At 38.2% G+C, this 17862-nt stretch overlaps 1 protein-coding gene and 1 pseudogene across 6 annotated transcripts in view; both read left to right on the forward strand.

The window, feature by feature from the left end:
- USP37 (ubiquitin specific peptidase 37) overlaps nt 1-17862 on the forward strand; it is an 89491-nt gene that overhangs the window by 18634 nt on the left and 52995 nt on the right. For all 6 annotated transcript variants that reach the window (XR_006736972.1, XM_045560090.1, XM_045560088.1 and 3 more), the window contains 3 exons: nt 2032-2210; nt 2809-2886; nt 12226-12323. Coding sequence is in view for 5 of the 6 variants with exons in the window: in XM_045560090.1 (XP_045416046.1) it covers nt 2032-2210; nt 2809-2886; nt 12226-12323 (355 nt within the window). In the remaining variant the exon portion in view is untranslated. The remainder of the gene's footprint in view (nt 1-2031; nt 2211-2808; nt 2887-12225; nt 12324-17862) is intronic.
- Nucleotides 14608-15956, forward strand: LOC123644011 (annotated as a pseudogene).

Raw genomic sequence — 17862 nt, forward strand, 5'->3', positions numbered from 1 at the left:
GCGGGAGGATTGCTTGAGGTCAGGAGTTTGAGACCAGCCTGAGCAAGAGCGAGATCCCGTCTCTACTAAACATAGAAAGAAATTAGCCAAACAACTAAAAATAGAAAAAATTAGCTGGGCATGGTGTCACATGCCTATAGTCTCAGCTATTTGGGAGGCTGAGGCAGAAGGATTGCTTAAGCCCAAGAGTTTGAGGTTGCTGTGAGCTAGGCTAACACCACGACACTCTAGCCCAGGCAACAGAGCGAGACTCTTTGTCCAAAAATAAATAAATAAATAAATAGTTTTTCTTTCATAAATCTTAATCAGCCAGCTGTGAGACTTGCTTTGCACCAGTAAATAATCTTATCACAATTTAGCAGTCCTTATGTCTCTTTTAATTTGTTTTGCAAAGGGAAGCCAGGCATAAAATAAGAGAAACTTTGAAGCCCTTTTGTAAGTAAATTTATGAGTTTTCTTTGGCTGTACAAAGAGGTCATTACTTTGTGTATTTACCACATAAAGCAATAAGTAAGATTTCATTTTTGTTAGGTCCTTTTTATAGGTTAGATTTTTCGGGAAACATTTTTATTAAGTATAATTGATGCACAGTAAATTGTACATATTTAAACATACTTGACATGTTTTGGCTTATATATACACCTTTAAAGTCATCACCATAGTCAACATGGTGAACATAGTCATAGCCTTTAAAAATTTCCTTATCCTCCTTTGTAATCCTTCTTTCTGGTCCCTATCTGGAAGTAATCACTGATTTGCTTTCTGTCACTATAGATCAGGTTGTATTTTCTGGAGTTTCATATAAATGGAATCAGTGTGTAATTTTTGGGAAGGAGAGGAGTCTGGCTTCCTTCACTTAACATAATAGAGGGTATTGTACATATTAAGGATACATACTGATTTCTGAAACATTTATTTTGGTATTATTAAATGTATGTATAATAGATTTTGATGTGAAATATTTCTTAGTATGGGGTCATAGTCACAATTTTGAAAAGATGCAAAACCATATAGTATGTTATTTATATAACAAAAAGAATAAAATATTGATTTGTATTTACATGGCAAAACAAGGGAAGAATACTTATAAGGGGTAGGAGAATGGGAAGTGAAAGAACTGGGTGGATGGGGAGGAGGGATAGTGAGACTTCTCATTGTCTCTGGCTTTTAAAATTACTTTGATTTGTGAACCTTGAGAATTTATCACCCATTTGAAAATAAATTTAACTTTTTAAAACATTCATCCAGATGATCTTAGCAGTTTTTATATTTCCTATCCTAAGATTGTAATTCTGTAAAAAGAAAGTAATTTGGACATATTTTCCATAGAGAAACCACATAGCTCTTAATATAGAGATATAAAACTTTACTGGCGGAGTGTTTGTGTAAAGCACTATTTCCCAACTAATGTTTACATTGCTGTATTCTCTGAATGTTCTTGCTGTGTCTTTAGGGTAGATTCTTTGATTCATCTTTTGTCAGTGGACTGTCTCTCACCTTCCTTCTTCCCTTCATTGCATGTATGTATTTCATTCCTCCAAACTAGAACCCCCTCAAGAGTCATATGACTATTTCGTTGATTACACAGGACTTAGTATGTAAATTGTGACAAGCAAATGTCACTTTCGCTCCTTCTTAACTTAAAATCATAATTGGATATTTTTTCCTCCAAAGATTACTTGTCATACTGGTCACTAGAACCATGTCTTTCTGTGTCTTTTTTTAAATTAGTAATTCAGAGCAGGGTTCTTGTCTTCTGCCTCCAGGTGCGCTGTAAAATTTTTAAGTTTATAAGAATGCTATAGGAAAATAAATGTCAAGCTCAATTTCTCACACTGACTATACATTAGAATCACCTGGAGTACTTTGAAAAAAACAATACTGATGAATGAGCCTCACCCCAGACCAGTTAGGTTAGAATCTCAGAGGTGTGTCTTCATTTGTATTTTTAAAACTCCTCATATGAGAGTCACTGGTCTAGATGTATTCCAATTAATTTGGAGATAACTATCTCAAACTTTATTCTTACAGGCCTCTTCAAAAAGAGGAAGTTTAGAAACTAAAGATGATATGCCATTGCGAAAAGTTCTTGGTAATCCAGGTAGAGGATCAATTAAAACTGTAGCAGGAAGTGGAATAGCTGTTACCCGGACGGTTCCTTCTTTGACAGCTACATCAACACCTCTCAGATCAGGATTACTAGAAAATCGGTAGGAAAGACTTTTCTTTTCGTTATTCATTAGCTTTACCTATTTATAAATGTCTTTTAGGCCTTTTAGAAAGATCAGTAATTTGAAGAGAAGGAAGTATAGAGCACATTTTTGGTAGATGATTATAAATATTTGTCATATATAGTTTATGTCAGTGATGTGGATTGAGCATGCAGATATATAGTGTATTAATTTTACACATTAACTACCATGTGAGTTGTATTGAACTCATGGTAGTTTTGATCCTGGGGTCTTGTGAAGCATATGTAACTCACATGTCTCTTCACCTTGGGAGCAGTGAGAACTATTTTTCAAGTTGCATATAACACACACAGAAAATAATAAAAAATGATTTTTTCTTTAAATTAGAAAAGATCATTTTGTTTTTGAAGTTTTTATTCTATTTCTGTAATAAAATACCATGGCCCCAAGGAAAAAAATTTTTTTTTCTAGTGTGGCAGTCAGTGTGTTAAATATGGTGTAGAGAATTAGATAACAGTAGTCATAGTGCCTGTCCTTAGGTATGTTGGTTTATAATTTTTAATAGTACAAATTATGACTTTTTAAAATAACCTTTTTTTCCTTCTGCTCTCCATAGGACTGAAAAGAGGAAAAGAATGCTATCATCTGGCTCAGAGTTGAGTGAGGATTACCCTAAGGAAAATGATTCATCATCGTAAGTTGCTTTAAGAGCCTTTATGGCACTAGATCAGTGTTTCTTATACTGTTAATTATAACCACTGGGGAATATTGGGGGCATGGTGTTTAATTTATGAGAATTCCAAAGATAGAAGAGCAGAATTTAAAGCGTTTTGATGACAGTAAACTGTAGGCTTAATAGAGAGGCAATTTGGCCACTGCTATTGCTTTGATCATTTCATTGCATTTCCCCTATCCTGCCTTTTTTTATGTGCAATAATTAGGGGAAGAATAGAGCCGAAGAACTCTAAACAAGTGTTTCTTGCAGGCTGCTGTTTTAGTATGAACCCCTTCCTTCTTTCTTCTTTTTATGCTTAATTTTAAAATTTTTATTCTTTCTTGCTTTACTCATATAAAAAGTCAGCCTAGGGGTAAAAGGTTGTGAGCCTACATGGGTTCTAGGAAAGGAGCATTAACATTTCAGAGATGTTTTCTTGGTTGAACAAAAGGGAATAGTTCTGGAGCAGGACAGTCACCAGCTCATAATCCTCTTCCTCATCATGTGAGGGTTTTTTTTTTTTTGTCTTCTGGAGGAGAAAACTTATTACATAGTTAATACCTCAGATAATACCTTAACAGAAATCAGTTGATAGTCATTTAACTGGTATTTGAGGTCAGGGGATCACCAGAAAGGAGTTGGGAAAAAGCCAAAGAAACTTTGTATTAATTGGTTTACTGCTGTAACAGGTATAAAAGTCTGGGTAGGTAATAGGACTGGTATCTGAAACTATAGTCACCCTGGACTCAGATTCCTTCTATCATGTTGATCTACCATCCTTAACAAGTAGCTTTCATTTTGTGGACACTCTCCACTCTCATGTTTCCATTCCTACTAGTGGAAAGGAGCAAAAGGAGGGCATACTGCTTTCCTTTAGGCTGGAAATTGGACACACTGCTTTTGTGCATATCACAATGGCCAGAACTTAGTCACGTAATTATATCAAGTAATGAGAAAGTATGAGAAATATGCCTAGCCAAAATTTGACTCTTATGGCACAAGGGTACAATGTTTATTTGGGGACAACTATCTGCTTACCCCTCTGGCCCCGTTCACCATTCTTCCTGTACATAGAACACCCTTACCCCCATACTAATGGAGACAGGTTCCAAGTTTCATGTGAACATCATATCCAGCTCAGAGTCTAGGATCTCCAGGTGATCCTTCTCTCTGGGTGCGGTCTTCTCTATAAGGTCCAAATGTGCCTTGAACCATGCTCCTAATGGTCTCATCCCTAAAAACTAAAAGGCAAGTTAATCTGCATTGCCCACTCCCAAGCGCATGCACATGTCATTATATATAGCCAGAGTAGTGACAGGATAACCACAATAAAAATGTCTGTTAAAAAAGATAAGAATAGGAAACTGGAGGAATCTCTGGTCTATAGCAGTGTTAAAATCTGGCTAGGTAGAAATTGTGAGAACAGTGAAGGCAGTGGAGTAAGTTCCTATTTAGCTCCTCTGGCAGTCTGGTTCTGTTCTCTGGGAGAAATGCCCTTCTTCACTGTACTCCATAGATCCCTGGCTTTGTCCTCTGGTAGGTTTTCCTTGTCTGTTTTCTTTGAAGCCCATCACCAAAGTAGATTTTGAAGACTGTGTTCTTCCTTAGGGCCACATAGCTTTTGTAGCTTACTTACGCAAGTTTGGAACAGTCCAGAGGTTTAAAAGATTCTTTAAAGTTAAAACAAGCATGCTTTTACAGGCCTGAGAAAGTTGGGGCCAATATTTTTTATTTCATTTTTTGTTTGTTTGTTTTGTTTCAATACACTTTTTTATTTTGGAATAATTTTAGACTTATAAAAAGGTTGGAAAGATAATATAGACTGTCCTTGTAGGCTCCTCACCCAGTTTCCCCTAGTGCTAATATCAAAGTTGTTTTTTGACAAAACTGCTTCTCTAGTTAACTCTTATCATTGCCTCAGTTTGAGAATCAGAACAGTTGGATTTTTTTGACCCCATATGGTCTCAGATTATTATCAGATAATTTTGATTCTAGGCTATTGGCACAGAGAGCTGTGTTTCTTTTCATCCATGATTAATCTAGCTTGAATTTATCTGTCTTGACTAGGGCCATTCTGAAAGCAATCAGAAACAGTAACACAGGCCATTGTCTTTGATTGTCTTAATCTTTTCTCTTAGAGCTATAGGTTCAGTGAGTATGAGGTCTGCCTTTCAAGACATTATAGATGACAGTTTTTATCAAATATTTTGCTGAGGCATAACAATGATCACCAGCTTTCCAGTTTGTAATATCTGTGTCCTTATCCTCTACCTTCCTACTAAACCAGTGCTGCATATTTTAAGTTTGTTATGACAGCACCCCACTTTTAGTAACAAAATTTATGTATTCAAGGGCTAGTTGTAGGGAACAAAATTCACTCTAGCTAATTTACGCACAAAGGTATTTGCACACAGTGAGTATTAAATAGCTTACAGAATCATTAGGAGAGCTGAAAAGATGGGCTCTAAATTAAGTTTTCAGGAATGATTTTGAGAGCCATGCCCCAGAGCAGGTCTCCAAAGATGTTTCTGGCTATTCTATCATGAAGCCAACATCTGAATTGGAAGCTGTTATGAAAACTGTCATCTTTGGAACCATACTGCCACTGCCAAGATTGGAAATCATGTACAGAAAAACCAAGATGATATTTAGCATTAGAAACAGCAGAACAGTAAGCCCTCTGCCTTGCACTTTCCAGATCTTACATGTGATAGCCTTATGTTAAATCTCATCCAGAACATAAACTAGGAAATGTAGGTTTGTTTTTTGTTTTTTTTTAAAGCATTTTTGTTTCTATACAACATGGAGGTACACTAAAAGGTGGCTGTAGTGGACTGTTGCATGCTAGTCCACTACATTCACCACACTTTTGAGAAGTCCTAGTTCCACTTGGAATTTTATCAGATGAGCACTATGTTACTGAGGCTGGAACTCCGGGGTTTTCCCAACTTGAGGCAAGGAAGCTAGGCTTTCATATTCCCTGCTGGACAGTCTTTGGTTACCAGCTTCCCTGGTAGGTTTTGGCTCTGTCCAGGGGAGCAAAATGTTTTAAGTAGCTCAGTTGTAGTCCTCTGAAGATCTACAGGTACTGACTGTTGAAACACATTGAAAACACAGAATCTGGGGTTGTGAAAAGGATAAAAAGTGATCTTAAGGACTTTGATGTAGCATCACCATTGTCCACTGCAAGAGATGGTACTATAGTTCTCCCTCCCTCCTGCTTGTATCATTTAGATCTACTCACATCTTATATTCATTCCATCTTGTCACAGATTCTTCATTTTTTTTTTTTTTTTTTGAGACAGAGTCCTGCTCTGTCACCCTGGCTAGAGTGCCGTGGCATCAGCCTAGCTCACAGCAACTTCAAACTCCTGGGCTGAAGCAATCCTACTGCCTCAGCCTCCCAAGTAGCTGGGACTACAGGCATGTGCCACCATGCCTGGCTAATTTTTTCTTTATATTTTTAGTTGTTCAGCTAATTTCTTTCTATTTTTTTTAAGTAGAGACGGGGTCTCGCTCTTGCTCAGCTTGGTCTCGATCTCCTGAGCTCAAACAATCCACCTGCCTTGGCCTCCCAAGTGCTAGGATTACAGGTGTAAGCCTCCGTGCCCGGCCTAGATTCTTCACATTGATATTTCCCAGTTCTGGGGGAGAATGTTACAAAAGGAGGCTTAGTGGGATAAGCTGCAGTGTGTTCCTGCAAATGGCCTTGAGGCTGTAACTGATATTGTTATGTCCTCCTTTTACCATCCATTCTAGATTTCTTGCATCCTCTGCTAACAGTTCTGCTGGTCTTGATGGTTTGCCTGTTGGCGTGACTGAGAGCTTCCTCTGGCCAACATGTACTTGTCAGGCTGTGGTGGCTATAATTGCCCATTACAATTATGTGAGAACCATGCTACCACTGAGCATGAGTGCACTAAGAGGTATCCTAGTAAATCCCCTTTATTCCAGATATATTCCTTCCTGCCATTATTATGTAGCAGCAACCCTTCATCCTTATAATAATCAAAGTCATTACCCCTGTCAGTATGGTAACTCCTTTCTTTGCCTGTTGATCTGCATGCACAAGAATCTCAAAATGACTAGGTAGCAGCTGTAACTTTAGGTTTAATTGTTCTCTTACCGTGCCTCTTGGTGGAAAAGTTCCCCCCATGGGAAGCAGGACCTGCAAAACCTAAACTGAAGAGACAGGAAACACAAAATGTCCAGGTAAATTATTGAAAATAATAGTGTTAGTCAGACGCAGTGGTGTGTGCTTGTAATCCCAGCCATTCAGGAGGCTGTGGCAGGAGTTTGAGACCAGCCTGGGCAATATATTGAGATCCCATCTCATTAAAAAAATAACAATTTTTAGACGAGATCGGGTGCCTTCAGGGTGGTATGGTCGTAGACAAAAAATAATAATTTTTAAAAAGATAATAATAGTGAGTGGGGCCACTCCTACCTACTTCTTGATTCTGGACCTATACATTTTCCTTTGTTGATTTAAGGTATATATTATAGCTTGAAGGGCATCCCATTCCTAATGAGATCTTTTTTTTTTTTTTTTGAGACAAGGTCTTACTCTGTTGCCCAGGCTAGAGTGTAGTGATGTCATCATAGCTCACTGCACCCTCAAACTCCTGGGCTCAAGCAATCCTCCTGCCTCAGCCTCCTGAGTAGGTGGGACTACAGGTGCATGCCACCACACCTGGCAAATGTTTTTATATTCTATAGAGATGGGGTCTTCTGCTCAGTCTGGTCTCAAACTCCTGGCCTTAAGCAATCCTCCCACCTTGGCCTCCCAAATTGCTAGGATTTCAGGTGTGAGCCACCGCACCCAGCCAAGATCATCTTTAAACTGCACTTCTATTTATTTTTTTCAGGGTCAAAAAATATCCATTTATTTTATTCTTGGGGTTTGGATTATAAAGTTCCATAGTTATTGGGTTATTGATTGTGTCATTACTATTACTAGGATTTTAAGCTGCACTTTTAAAGGGTATTGCAGCAATTTATCAGTCCAACAGCTTTGGGGTAATACTGTATGTGGCAAGACCAGTGGATCCTGTGGTCATATGCCCTTGTTGTACCTCCTTTGTTGCAGAGTGGACTCCTTGTTCCAAGATAATAATATGTGAGTTTTCGTTTTAGTGAATGAGATACTTTTATGAGTCCTTAGATAGTAATGCTGGTCAAGATACTGGGAGCAGGAAAGGCATGGTTTTAGCCTTATCCATAGTTTTATTTTCTGTGGTTTCAGTTACTTTAGTTCAACCTTGGTCCAAAAATATTAAATGGAAAATTCCAGAAATAAACAATTCGTATGTTTTAAATTGCATGCTATTCTGAGTAGTATGATGAAATCTTGAGCTGTCTCACTTCATCCGTTTGTTGCTGTATATGCCACCCACTCGTTAGTCATTTAGTAGCTGTCTCAGTTATCGGATTGACTATGGTGGTGTCACAGTGCTTGTATTCAAGTAACCCTTATTTTATTTAATGATGCTCCCAAAACACAAGAGTCATGATGTTGGCAATTCATGTGTGCCAAAGAGAAGCTGTAAAGTGCCTCCTTTAAGTGAAAAGGTAAAAGTTCTTGACTTAATGAGGAAGGAAAAAAAATCGATGCTGAGGTTGATAAGATCTACAGTAAGAACAAATCTATCCATGAAGTTGTGAAGAAGGAAAAAGAAATTCATGCTGTTTTTGCTGTCGCATCTCAAACTGCAAAAGTTATGGCCACATACGTGATAAGTACTTAGTTAAAATGGAAAAAGTATCAGATTTGTGCATAGAAGACATGAGCAGAAAGGTGTTCCAATTGATGGCAATTGAGTTTGGTACTATTCACGGTTTCAGGCATTCACTGTGGGTCTTAGAATGTATACCCTGAGACTAAGAGGGTCTGCTGTGACCTAGAAAGTGGGGCAGTCCTAGTAAAGATTAATTGCTGTCTTTTCTAGGATGTATGTAATCAATTTGCCCCCAAATCACTGATTGGTTTCCTCAAGGGATATTGGATCAGGGGCTCAGCATCATTGTCTGCTGCTAACCAATTGGACATTCAGCAGCAGCAGTAGCTAAACTTTGGTAAAGGGGGGACCTATACTACAGCATCCATCTCTGCCACCATGGCTATTTTATTATTCATGGGCCCTTTGTGGAATTATCGGAATGGCTAAGGACAGAGTGTGGCTGACATCCAGTGGACAGTTTGTCCTGCTGATTGTTTAGTGTCTCTTTAGTGTTGTTTTCTGGTGAGCATTAACATGTGAAACAGATCTTCACTTTTCATACATACTCTGATAAGTCTGTTTGTATACCTCTTCATGAATTTCTCTGTGATCTTTCAGACATGCTCCTTCCAGGCCCCTGACCATCTAGACCATTTGCCACCACCTAGTAGCCTATGACCTACTTCTCTTTCCACACAAAGTGGATGATGAGGTGTACCTCTCAAAGCTCTGTACAGTGGAAGATTTCCCCTCACCACTGTCTTTCTAGGCAGTCCCTTAGTAGGGCTACAGTGCAGCAGTTGTTCATTTTCAGTTTTTTATCATTGGATAAAGATGAGTAGTATGAATCAGGCCCACATATATTCCTCTTCTTTCAACTTGTTGTAGAGAATGTCCATAAAGCCTGTTCTTGTTATCTATTCCTACTTACTTGGGCCCAATCCCAATATACCGGCTTCTATTTTATGATGGATTACTGCTGTGCTCTCTTAATTTTATGACTTCATGGATGTGACAGCACCCAGCTCATGATGGTTAGCTCTGGTTGTATAGTCCTTTGATGATGAATAGCCAGATGCTTACTCTCTTCCAGGGCCTAATAACATGCTAAGAGTAGTAGTATGCCATACTTTATGGATAAGGTATAATTTTCTGCTGTAGACAGCATGGTCTTGCTCTAGAAAACTAAGGTTCTGGAATGCAACTCTCGTATGGGTGAGTGACTCCACACAGTGTTTTTTTCCTTAAGTTGGTGATTGACTTAACTGAGCCTGTCATCCTCTCCCTTGAGCAAATCAGTATTCGTCACAACAACGAACCTATTCTATAGTCTTTATGATTATTATTTAATCCATATCACTTGTATCAGTTATCTATTGTATTAACAAGCTGCCCCAAAATTTAGTGGCTTCAAATAGTAACTATTATTGCTTATGACTTTATGGTCACCCAGTTGATTCTGTTTACCTGGGCCCAGTGTGGCTGATTGTGACTGGATACTCATTTTCTCATGCATCTCTGGTCAGTAGATGGGTTGACTAGGGTTTAGCTGGTCTAAGATGGCCTCACCCATGACTGGGCACTGGCTAGTTATCAATTGGGGTGATGAGGATGATTGGGCCATGTATCTTTCACCGTCTAGCACGCAAGCCTGAAATTATTCACATAGCAGTGGCAGGGTTTCAAGAAAGTGAGTGGAAAACCTGCAAGGCACCTTTAGGTTTAGGATCAGAACTCACGCAGTTACTTCTCTCACATTCTTTTGGTAAAGGAAATCACAAGACCAGTTCCATTGAGGAATGGAGAAATACACTGTACTTCTTGATGGGAGGCTTGGATATAGGAAGTAAAATAATTTGGGAGATATTTAAAACAACTTTATTGAGGTACAATTTACATACCATAAAATTCACCTATTTTAAGTGTACAATTCAATGATTTTTAGTAAATTTACTGAGTTGTGTTACATCACCATATTCCAGTTTCAGAATGTTTCCATCACCCCATTAAGATTCATTGTGTAGTCATTTTACTGTATTTCTAAAAATGTTAGAGGTATTGTCTGAGCCATATCTTCTTCTACCTTGTCCCATCCTAATTCACTCCAGATGAAAATCTTAGCAGTTGTAACACTATGGGATACCAGAGGTATTACCACCAGCAGTAGAATTTCTGTTGCCATTGCTGAACAAATGGTCCAATTCCAGAATCCTATTCTTAAAGTCCTTCCTAGGACTACTAGTACCAGCTGTTGTTGAGTACATTGTCCAGAAGCAGTCTGAAATGGAAATTAGTGTGCAAGTGAATTATTAAGGAGGTACTCCCAAGGGAGACCAAGACGGGAGTGAGGAAGGCAAGATAATGATGGGCAGGAAATGAAACATGGGTGTGATCTGACACAGAAGTCACACAAGGTCATGAAGGGTAGGCTTCATCCTGATCCTAGAGGAGAAATCTATTTCTTCCACCATAAAGTTGTTAGAATCCAAATCAAGGGAGCTGGGCTGCTGTACTCTTAACACACCTGGCTTTACTTGGGACTGAGATTACAGGCAAAATATCTCTGGTAACTTGAGGGGAGTCCTCTGAAGAAGAGCACTAGGCACTGGCTATCAAAAACACACATAGGTTGCTGAGAGGGTGTGATAGAGAGGGCACAAAAATGAAGTCTGAGGGAATCTGGGTGGAGCACCTGAGCTGTCTGCTATGGGCTTAATTCATGATGATTCTCCTAAATTAGCACTTTTAACCAAAGAATGAATATGTATTTGAATGGACACTCTACATACGTGGTTTTTGGTGTTTGAAAATAATACAAGGGGGAAACGGGGCTTGTTTAAGAAATTTTAACCTTGTGTTTATGAACTTAAAATATTTTAATCACTATAAACTGAAATGATGTTGACATTTAGTAAATACTATTTCAAATCATATAGAATGTAAGAACACTTTGATTTTTATTCATTTTACACTTTAAACCTATAAACTACCAAGCATTAATAGTTTACTTTTTAATCAATTCTCTTGGTGTTAATAGTTGAATCATTTCATCTGGTTTTGCTTTTGGCCAAGAAAATCTATATGATCTTGCTATCTCTGATTTGACTTTTGTATAAAGAAAATGCTCCTTTATTTTTGTTTAATTACCAGAGTCATGAACTGGATTAGCTCTTGACTTGGTAGTGAAATGTTATCTTCATAATTTTCTCTCTTTCCTTTTTTCCCCCCTCTTAAAAGATGGGATTTCGCTGTGTCCCATGCTGTAGTGCAGTGGCGTGATCGCAGCTCACTGCAACCTCAAACTTCTGGGCTCAAGCGATCTTCTCGCCTCAGCCTCCTGAGTAACTAAGACTAGAGGCAAACACCACCACTCCTGGCTAATTTTTCTTATTTTTTTGTAGATTTGAGGTCTCACTATCATAATTCTTATTTGTTTAAGTCATCAACCTCTTGAGGCTTTAACAATTTTGTCTCCTGACTTTCAAGTATATCAATGAATTTAGCACTTGAAATGTAAATTTTTTAATGACAGCTATAAAATTTGGAACAATATGTTTATATACCTGTACTTACATTGTTTTAAAATTATTAACCATAGGAACAACAAAGCTGTGACAGATCCCTCAAGAAAGTATTTAACCAGCAGTAGAGAAAAGCAGCTGAGTTTGAAACAGTCAGAAGAAAATCGGACATCAGGTAAGTGTTCTTATGATAAATGAGATTCTCATTTATTTTATGATGTATTGTATTAGATTAGAAATAAAAACCTAAACCGGGACATATATATCTACATTATTCAGGAATACTGCTTAATCTGGTACTAGGTTTTGGACACCAATTTGTACCAAGGACTTGGCTAAAATATTTTACATTATTAGAAATGTAAGGGAACTTGTATTTGGTTTACAAAGAATCCAGTCTTTACCTTCTTTTCTCATTTGACTGCTTAGAATTGGGCTTTTTCATTGTCAGAGTACCTGAAACAGAATGAATCAGAGCAGTAAAGTGATTGAAATTAAAGTTCATCAGCGTTGCTACTTAGTAGAAGCTTCAGAAGATCTTGAAATTGTTGCCTAAATACAATAGCAGTTGTTTAAGCTTATCTTGTACCCTGTTTTTACAAAAACTAAAAGTTAGACTTTCCATGAATTTTTGTCTCATGTTTTCCACACTTACGTATCTGTCTGATCCTCTAAAATCCTTAGAGATCAAACTGAAGCAAGCTAAAATATGGCATGATTTTGATAAATGGATAGTTTAAAAGAATCCAGTTGATCAGGACTCTAGGAGTATTCTCTTTTTAGTGGTTTGGGATTGTGACATTGACTCCTACAGAAAGAAGCATCTCAAATATAAATCTTAACCTGTGAAATAATAATACTTAGAAGATATAAACTTCACTTGTTGGTATTCAGCTTTATAATTAAACTGTAGTGAGAAAACATACAACTTAAAGATGTTATAAGCCTTAACAATGTTGAAGTTAAGGTATATCTTGCAAAAGTTGATGTGGAAGGGAGTGGGTGGTCAAGTAATAAGATTCATGGAACAAATTATAGAAATTTTAAGTGTATTGAAGTTACAGAGTTAATCAGTAGAAGAACTAAAGTAATACAACTAATAATTGGTTGGAAAGAGGACAACAAGAGTAGGGATGATGTAAATGAGAAACTTCTAATTTTGCATGATAAGGTGTCAACTAATATTGTTTAAGATGAATAAATCAAGAAATAGTAGAAACATTATCTAGCACTGTGGAGGAAATCAGAAAAAGTAGGTTTTAAAAAATGGTTAGAAATTAGAAGCGAAACGTGTAGACCTTTGCGGCAGGGGAGTATTGCTTTGCTATTATAACTTTTTCCATAGTATTTGATCTTTTACACATACATATATACAGGCATACCTTGCAGATATTGTGGATTTGGTTCCAGACCACTAAAAGCTAATATTGCAATAAAGCAAGTCACACAAATTTTTTGGTTTCCCAGTGTATATAAAATTATGTTTATACTATACTGTAGTCTGTTAAGTGTGCAATAGCATTATGTAGGAAAAAACAATGTGCATACATTTAAAAATACTAAATTGCTAAAAAATAGTAACAATCACCTGAGCCTTCAGCAAGTCATAATCTTTTCACTTATGGAGGGTCTTGCCTTGGTATTGATGGCCACTCAACAATCAGGGTAGTGGTTACTGAAGGTTGGGGTGGCTGTGGCAATTTCTTAAAATAAGACAACAGTGAAGTTTGTAACATGAATTGATTCTTCCTTTCACAAAAGATCTCTCTGTAGCATGTGATACTCTTTGATAGCATTTTATCCACAGTAGAATTTCTTTCAAGATTGGAGTCAATCCTTTCAAACCCTGCCGCTGCTTTCTCAACTAAATTTATATAATATTCTGAATCCTTTGTTGTCATTTCAACAATGTTCACAGCATCTTCACCAGGAGTAGATTCCATCTCAAGAAACTGCTTGCTTTGCTCACCCAACTTCTCGTCTGTTTTGTTAAGAGATTGCAGCAATTCAAGTCACGTCTTCAGGCTCCACTTCTATTAATAGTTCTCTTGCTGTTTCTACCACATCTACAGTTTACTTCCTCCACTGAGGAAGGACTTTGAACCCCCTCAAAGTCATCCATGAGGGTTGGTATCAACTTCTTCCAAACTTCTGTGAAGATTGCTATTTTGGGCAGTCCCTTGCAGAGAGAGGCTTGCTCTGGGTACAACCGTGGCTCCCCGGATGCCTGGGTTTCCGGCCCTGCGAGCGCGCCCCAACCTCAGGAGCAGGTATCACGGCGCCCTTGGTTGATCTTTAAAAAAAGCAAAAATGTATCCAGTAAAGGGCTTTCGTGAAAAAATTAAAGAGAGAAATTACAAGCAACAGAGAAACCAGGCATTTGTGTACTAAGAAACCATCTGAAACAACTGTATGGAGTAAGACAAAAGGAATGAAGACACCTGGAAGAAATTTTTGTGATATTTTTGCCCACCGTTTTGTCAAAGTGTGCTGAGGAAGAGAGAATATTGTTTTCTAGAGAATATAAGTGTATAGCATGAAAATGGAGACCACAGTTTCTGGAATTCAAGTAGAAAACAAGGATGAGATAAGATCAACAGAAGGTATTCCTCAGGGTGAAAGACAGGAGGAAAAAGCTTCCGTGCTTTGCTTCAAGAGAAGAAGGAAGGCAGCCAAAGTGCCGAAGTCCAAAGCCAGCTCTGAAGCTGCTGATGTGACAAGGAAGTGTCCCCCAGAAGCAGGAGCTTCTGATCAGCCACAACTCCCAGGGGGAGCCTGGGCCTCAATCAAACGTCTTGTAACACGCAGGAAAAGGTCAGATTCTTTAAAGCGGCAAAAGCCATTTGAGGCTGAAGTGCAACCTGAAATAAATGCTCAGGATGCTGATCTTTCTAAGCAAAAGGCAAAATCCAGACTTAAGATTCCCTGCATAAAATTCTCAAGAGGGGCAAAAAGGAGTAATCATTTCAAAATTATAGAAGATTCAGACTGCAGCGTCAAAGTCCAAGGAAAGCCTAAAAGTTTGGATGTACAAACTCAGACCCAATTTAATGATCAGGTAACAAAGAATCCAAGTGAAGGCATCTCACAGAAAGATGGTGATGAGGTCTGTGAATCAAATGTGAGTAACAGCCTAACTTCTGGAGAGAAAGTGATTTCAGTAGAACTTGGATTAGATAATGGGCATTCTACTATTCAAACAGAAACTCTAATCATTGAAAAAGAAATTGAAATGATCAAGGAAAAACAAGATGTTCAACCCAAGCAAGCAAGCCCACTTGAAACTTCAGAAACAGATCATCAGCAACCAGTGGTTTCTGATGTTCCTCTTTCACTGCAATCCCAGATCAACAAATTCTGGAAGAAGCCAGTAACAATGTCCTAGAAAGTGGACCAAACTGGAAAGACTATGAAAGTAGAGAGATTGTAGCTGAAGAAAATAAGCCAAAAGATAACTGAATTGAGCCAAGAGTCAGATTTTAAAGAAAATGGGATCAATGCAGAGAAACCCAAATCAGAAGAAAGCAAAAAAATGGAGCCAATTGCTATTATTATTACAGACACTGAAATCAGTGAATTTGATGTTAAGAAATCTAAAAATATCCCTAAGCAATTCTTAATTTCAATTGAAAATGAGCAAGTAGGGGTTTTGCTAATGATAGTGGTTTTGAGGGTAGAACTTCATTCAGAACAATATGAAACACTCTTAATAGAAACAGTCTCTTCTCTTGTCAAGAATGCTATCCAGTTGTCTATAGAACAGCTGGTTAATGAAATGGCCTCTGATGATAATAAAATAAACAATCTTCAAAAAAAAAAGGTTGCTATTTTGACCTCCTATGAATCACGAATGTTCTTAATGACATCTTGAATGGTGAATCCTTTCCAGAAGGTTTTCGATTGACTTTGCCCAGATCCATCAAAGGAATCTTCTCTATGGCAGCCATAGCCTTATGAAATTTATTTTTTTAATTATAAGACCTGAAAGTTGAAATGACTCCTTGATCCATGGACTGAAGAATGCATGTTATGTTAGCAGGCATGAAAACAACGTTAATCTCCTTGTATGTCTCTATCAGAGCTCTTGGCACTAGGTACATTTTTTTTTTTTTTTTTTTGACAAAGTCTAACTCTGTTGCCCCGAGTAGAGTGCAATGGCGTCATCAAAGCTCACTGCAACCCTAAACTCCGGGGCTCAAGCCATCCTCCTGCCTCAGCCTCCCAAGTAGCTGGGACTACAGGTACGTGCCACCACACCTGGCTAATTTTTCTATTTTTAGTAGAGACGAGGTCTCGTTCTTGTTTAGGCTGATCTCAAACTCCTGACCTCAAGCAATTTTCCCACCTTGGCCTCCCAGAGTACTGGGATTATAGGCGTGAGCCACCTCGCCTGGCCCTGACTAGGTGCATTTTCAATGAGTAGCAGCATTTTGAAAGGAATCTTTTTTTTTGTGAGCACTAGGTCTCAGTAGTAGGCTGAAAATATTCAATAAACCTGTAAATGCTGTAAACAGATGTGCTATCACTCAGGCTTTGTTGTTCCATTTATAGAGCACAGATAGGCAGAGTAGATTTAACATAATTCTTAAGGGCCCTGGGATTTTCACTATGGTAAGTGAGCATTGGCGTCAACTTGAAATCACCAGCTGCTCCTAATAAGAGTCAGCCTGTCCTTTGAAATTTTGAAGCCAGGCATTGGCTTCTCTGTAGCTATGAAAGTCCTGTCCTGCATGGCATCTTCTTCCGCTATAAGGCTGTTTTCTCTACATTGAAAATCTGTTGTTTAATGTAACCTCCTTCATTAATTATCTTAGCTAGATGTTCTGGGTAATTTGCTATAGCTTCTGTATCAGCACTTGCTGCTTCACCTTGCACTTTTATGTTATAAAGATGGCTTCTTTGCTTAATTCTCATGAACCAGCCTCTGGTATCTTCAAATTTTTCTTCTGCAGCTTCTTTACTTCTCTTAGCCTTCATAGAATTCTAGAGAGTTAGGTCCTTGTTTTGGATTGGGCTTTGCCTTAAGGGAATGTTATGGCTTGTTTGATCTTCTACCTAGACCACTAAAACTTTCTCCACATCAGCAATAAGACTGTTCTGCTTTATCAGTTTGTGTGTTCAGTGCAGTAACATTTTTAATTTCCTTCAAGAACTTTACCCTTGCATTCATAACTTGGTTAACTATCTGGCAGAAGAGGGCTAGCTTTTGGCCTAAAGTAAGACATGTGCAATTCTTTCTTTCACTGAACATTTAGAAGTCCTGGTAGGGTTATTAATTATTCTGATTTCAATATTGTGACTCAGGGAATTGGGAGGCTCAAGAAGAGGGAGAGAGATGGGAACAGCTAGTGGTGTAATCAGAACACACAACATTTATCAATTAAGTTTTCCATCTTGCATGGATATGGTTTGTGGTGCCCTAGAACAATTAACAAATTAACACCAAAATCATTGATCACAGATTACCGTAACAGATGAATTACCAAAATGTGACACAGAGACATGAAGTGAGCACATACTGTTAAAAAAAATGGCTAGACGCAGTAGCATGTGCCTATGGTCCCAGCTACTTGGGAACCTGAGGTCAGAGGATTGCTTGAGCCCAGGAGTTCTAGGTTGTGGTACACTATGCTGATTGGGTGTCCCCACTAAGTTCGGCATCAATATAGTGACCTCCAGGGAGCTGGAAACCACCAGGTTGCCTAAAGAGGTGA

Source organism: Lemur catta, chromosome 8, assembly GCF_020740605.2.
Source record: "Lemur catta isolate mLemCat1 chromosome 8, mLemCat1.pri, whole genome shotgun sequence".
NCBI lineage: Eukaryota > Metazoa > Chordata > Mammalia > Primates > Lemuridae > Lemur > Lemur catta.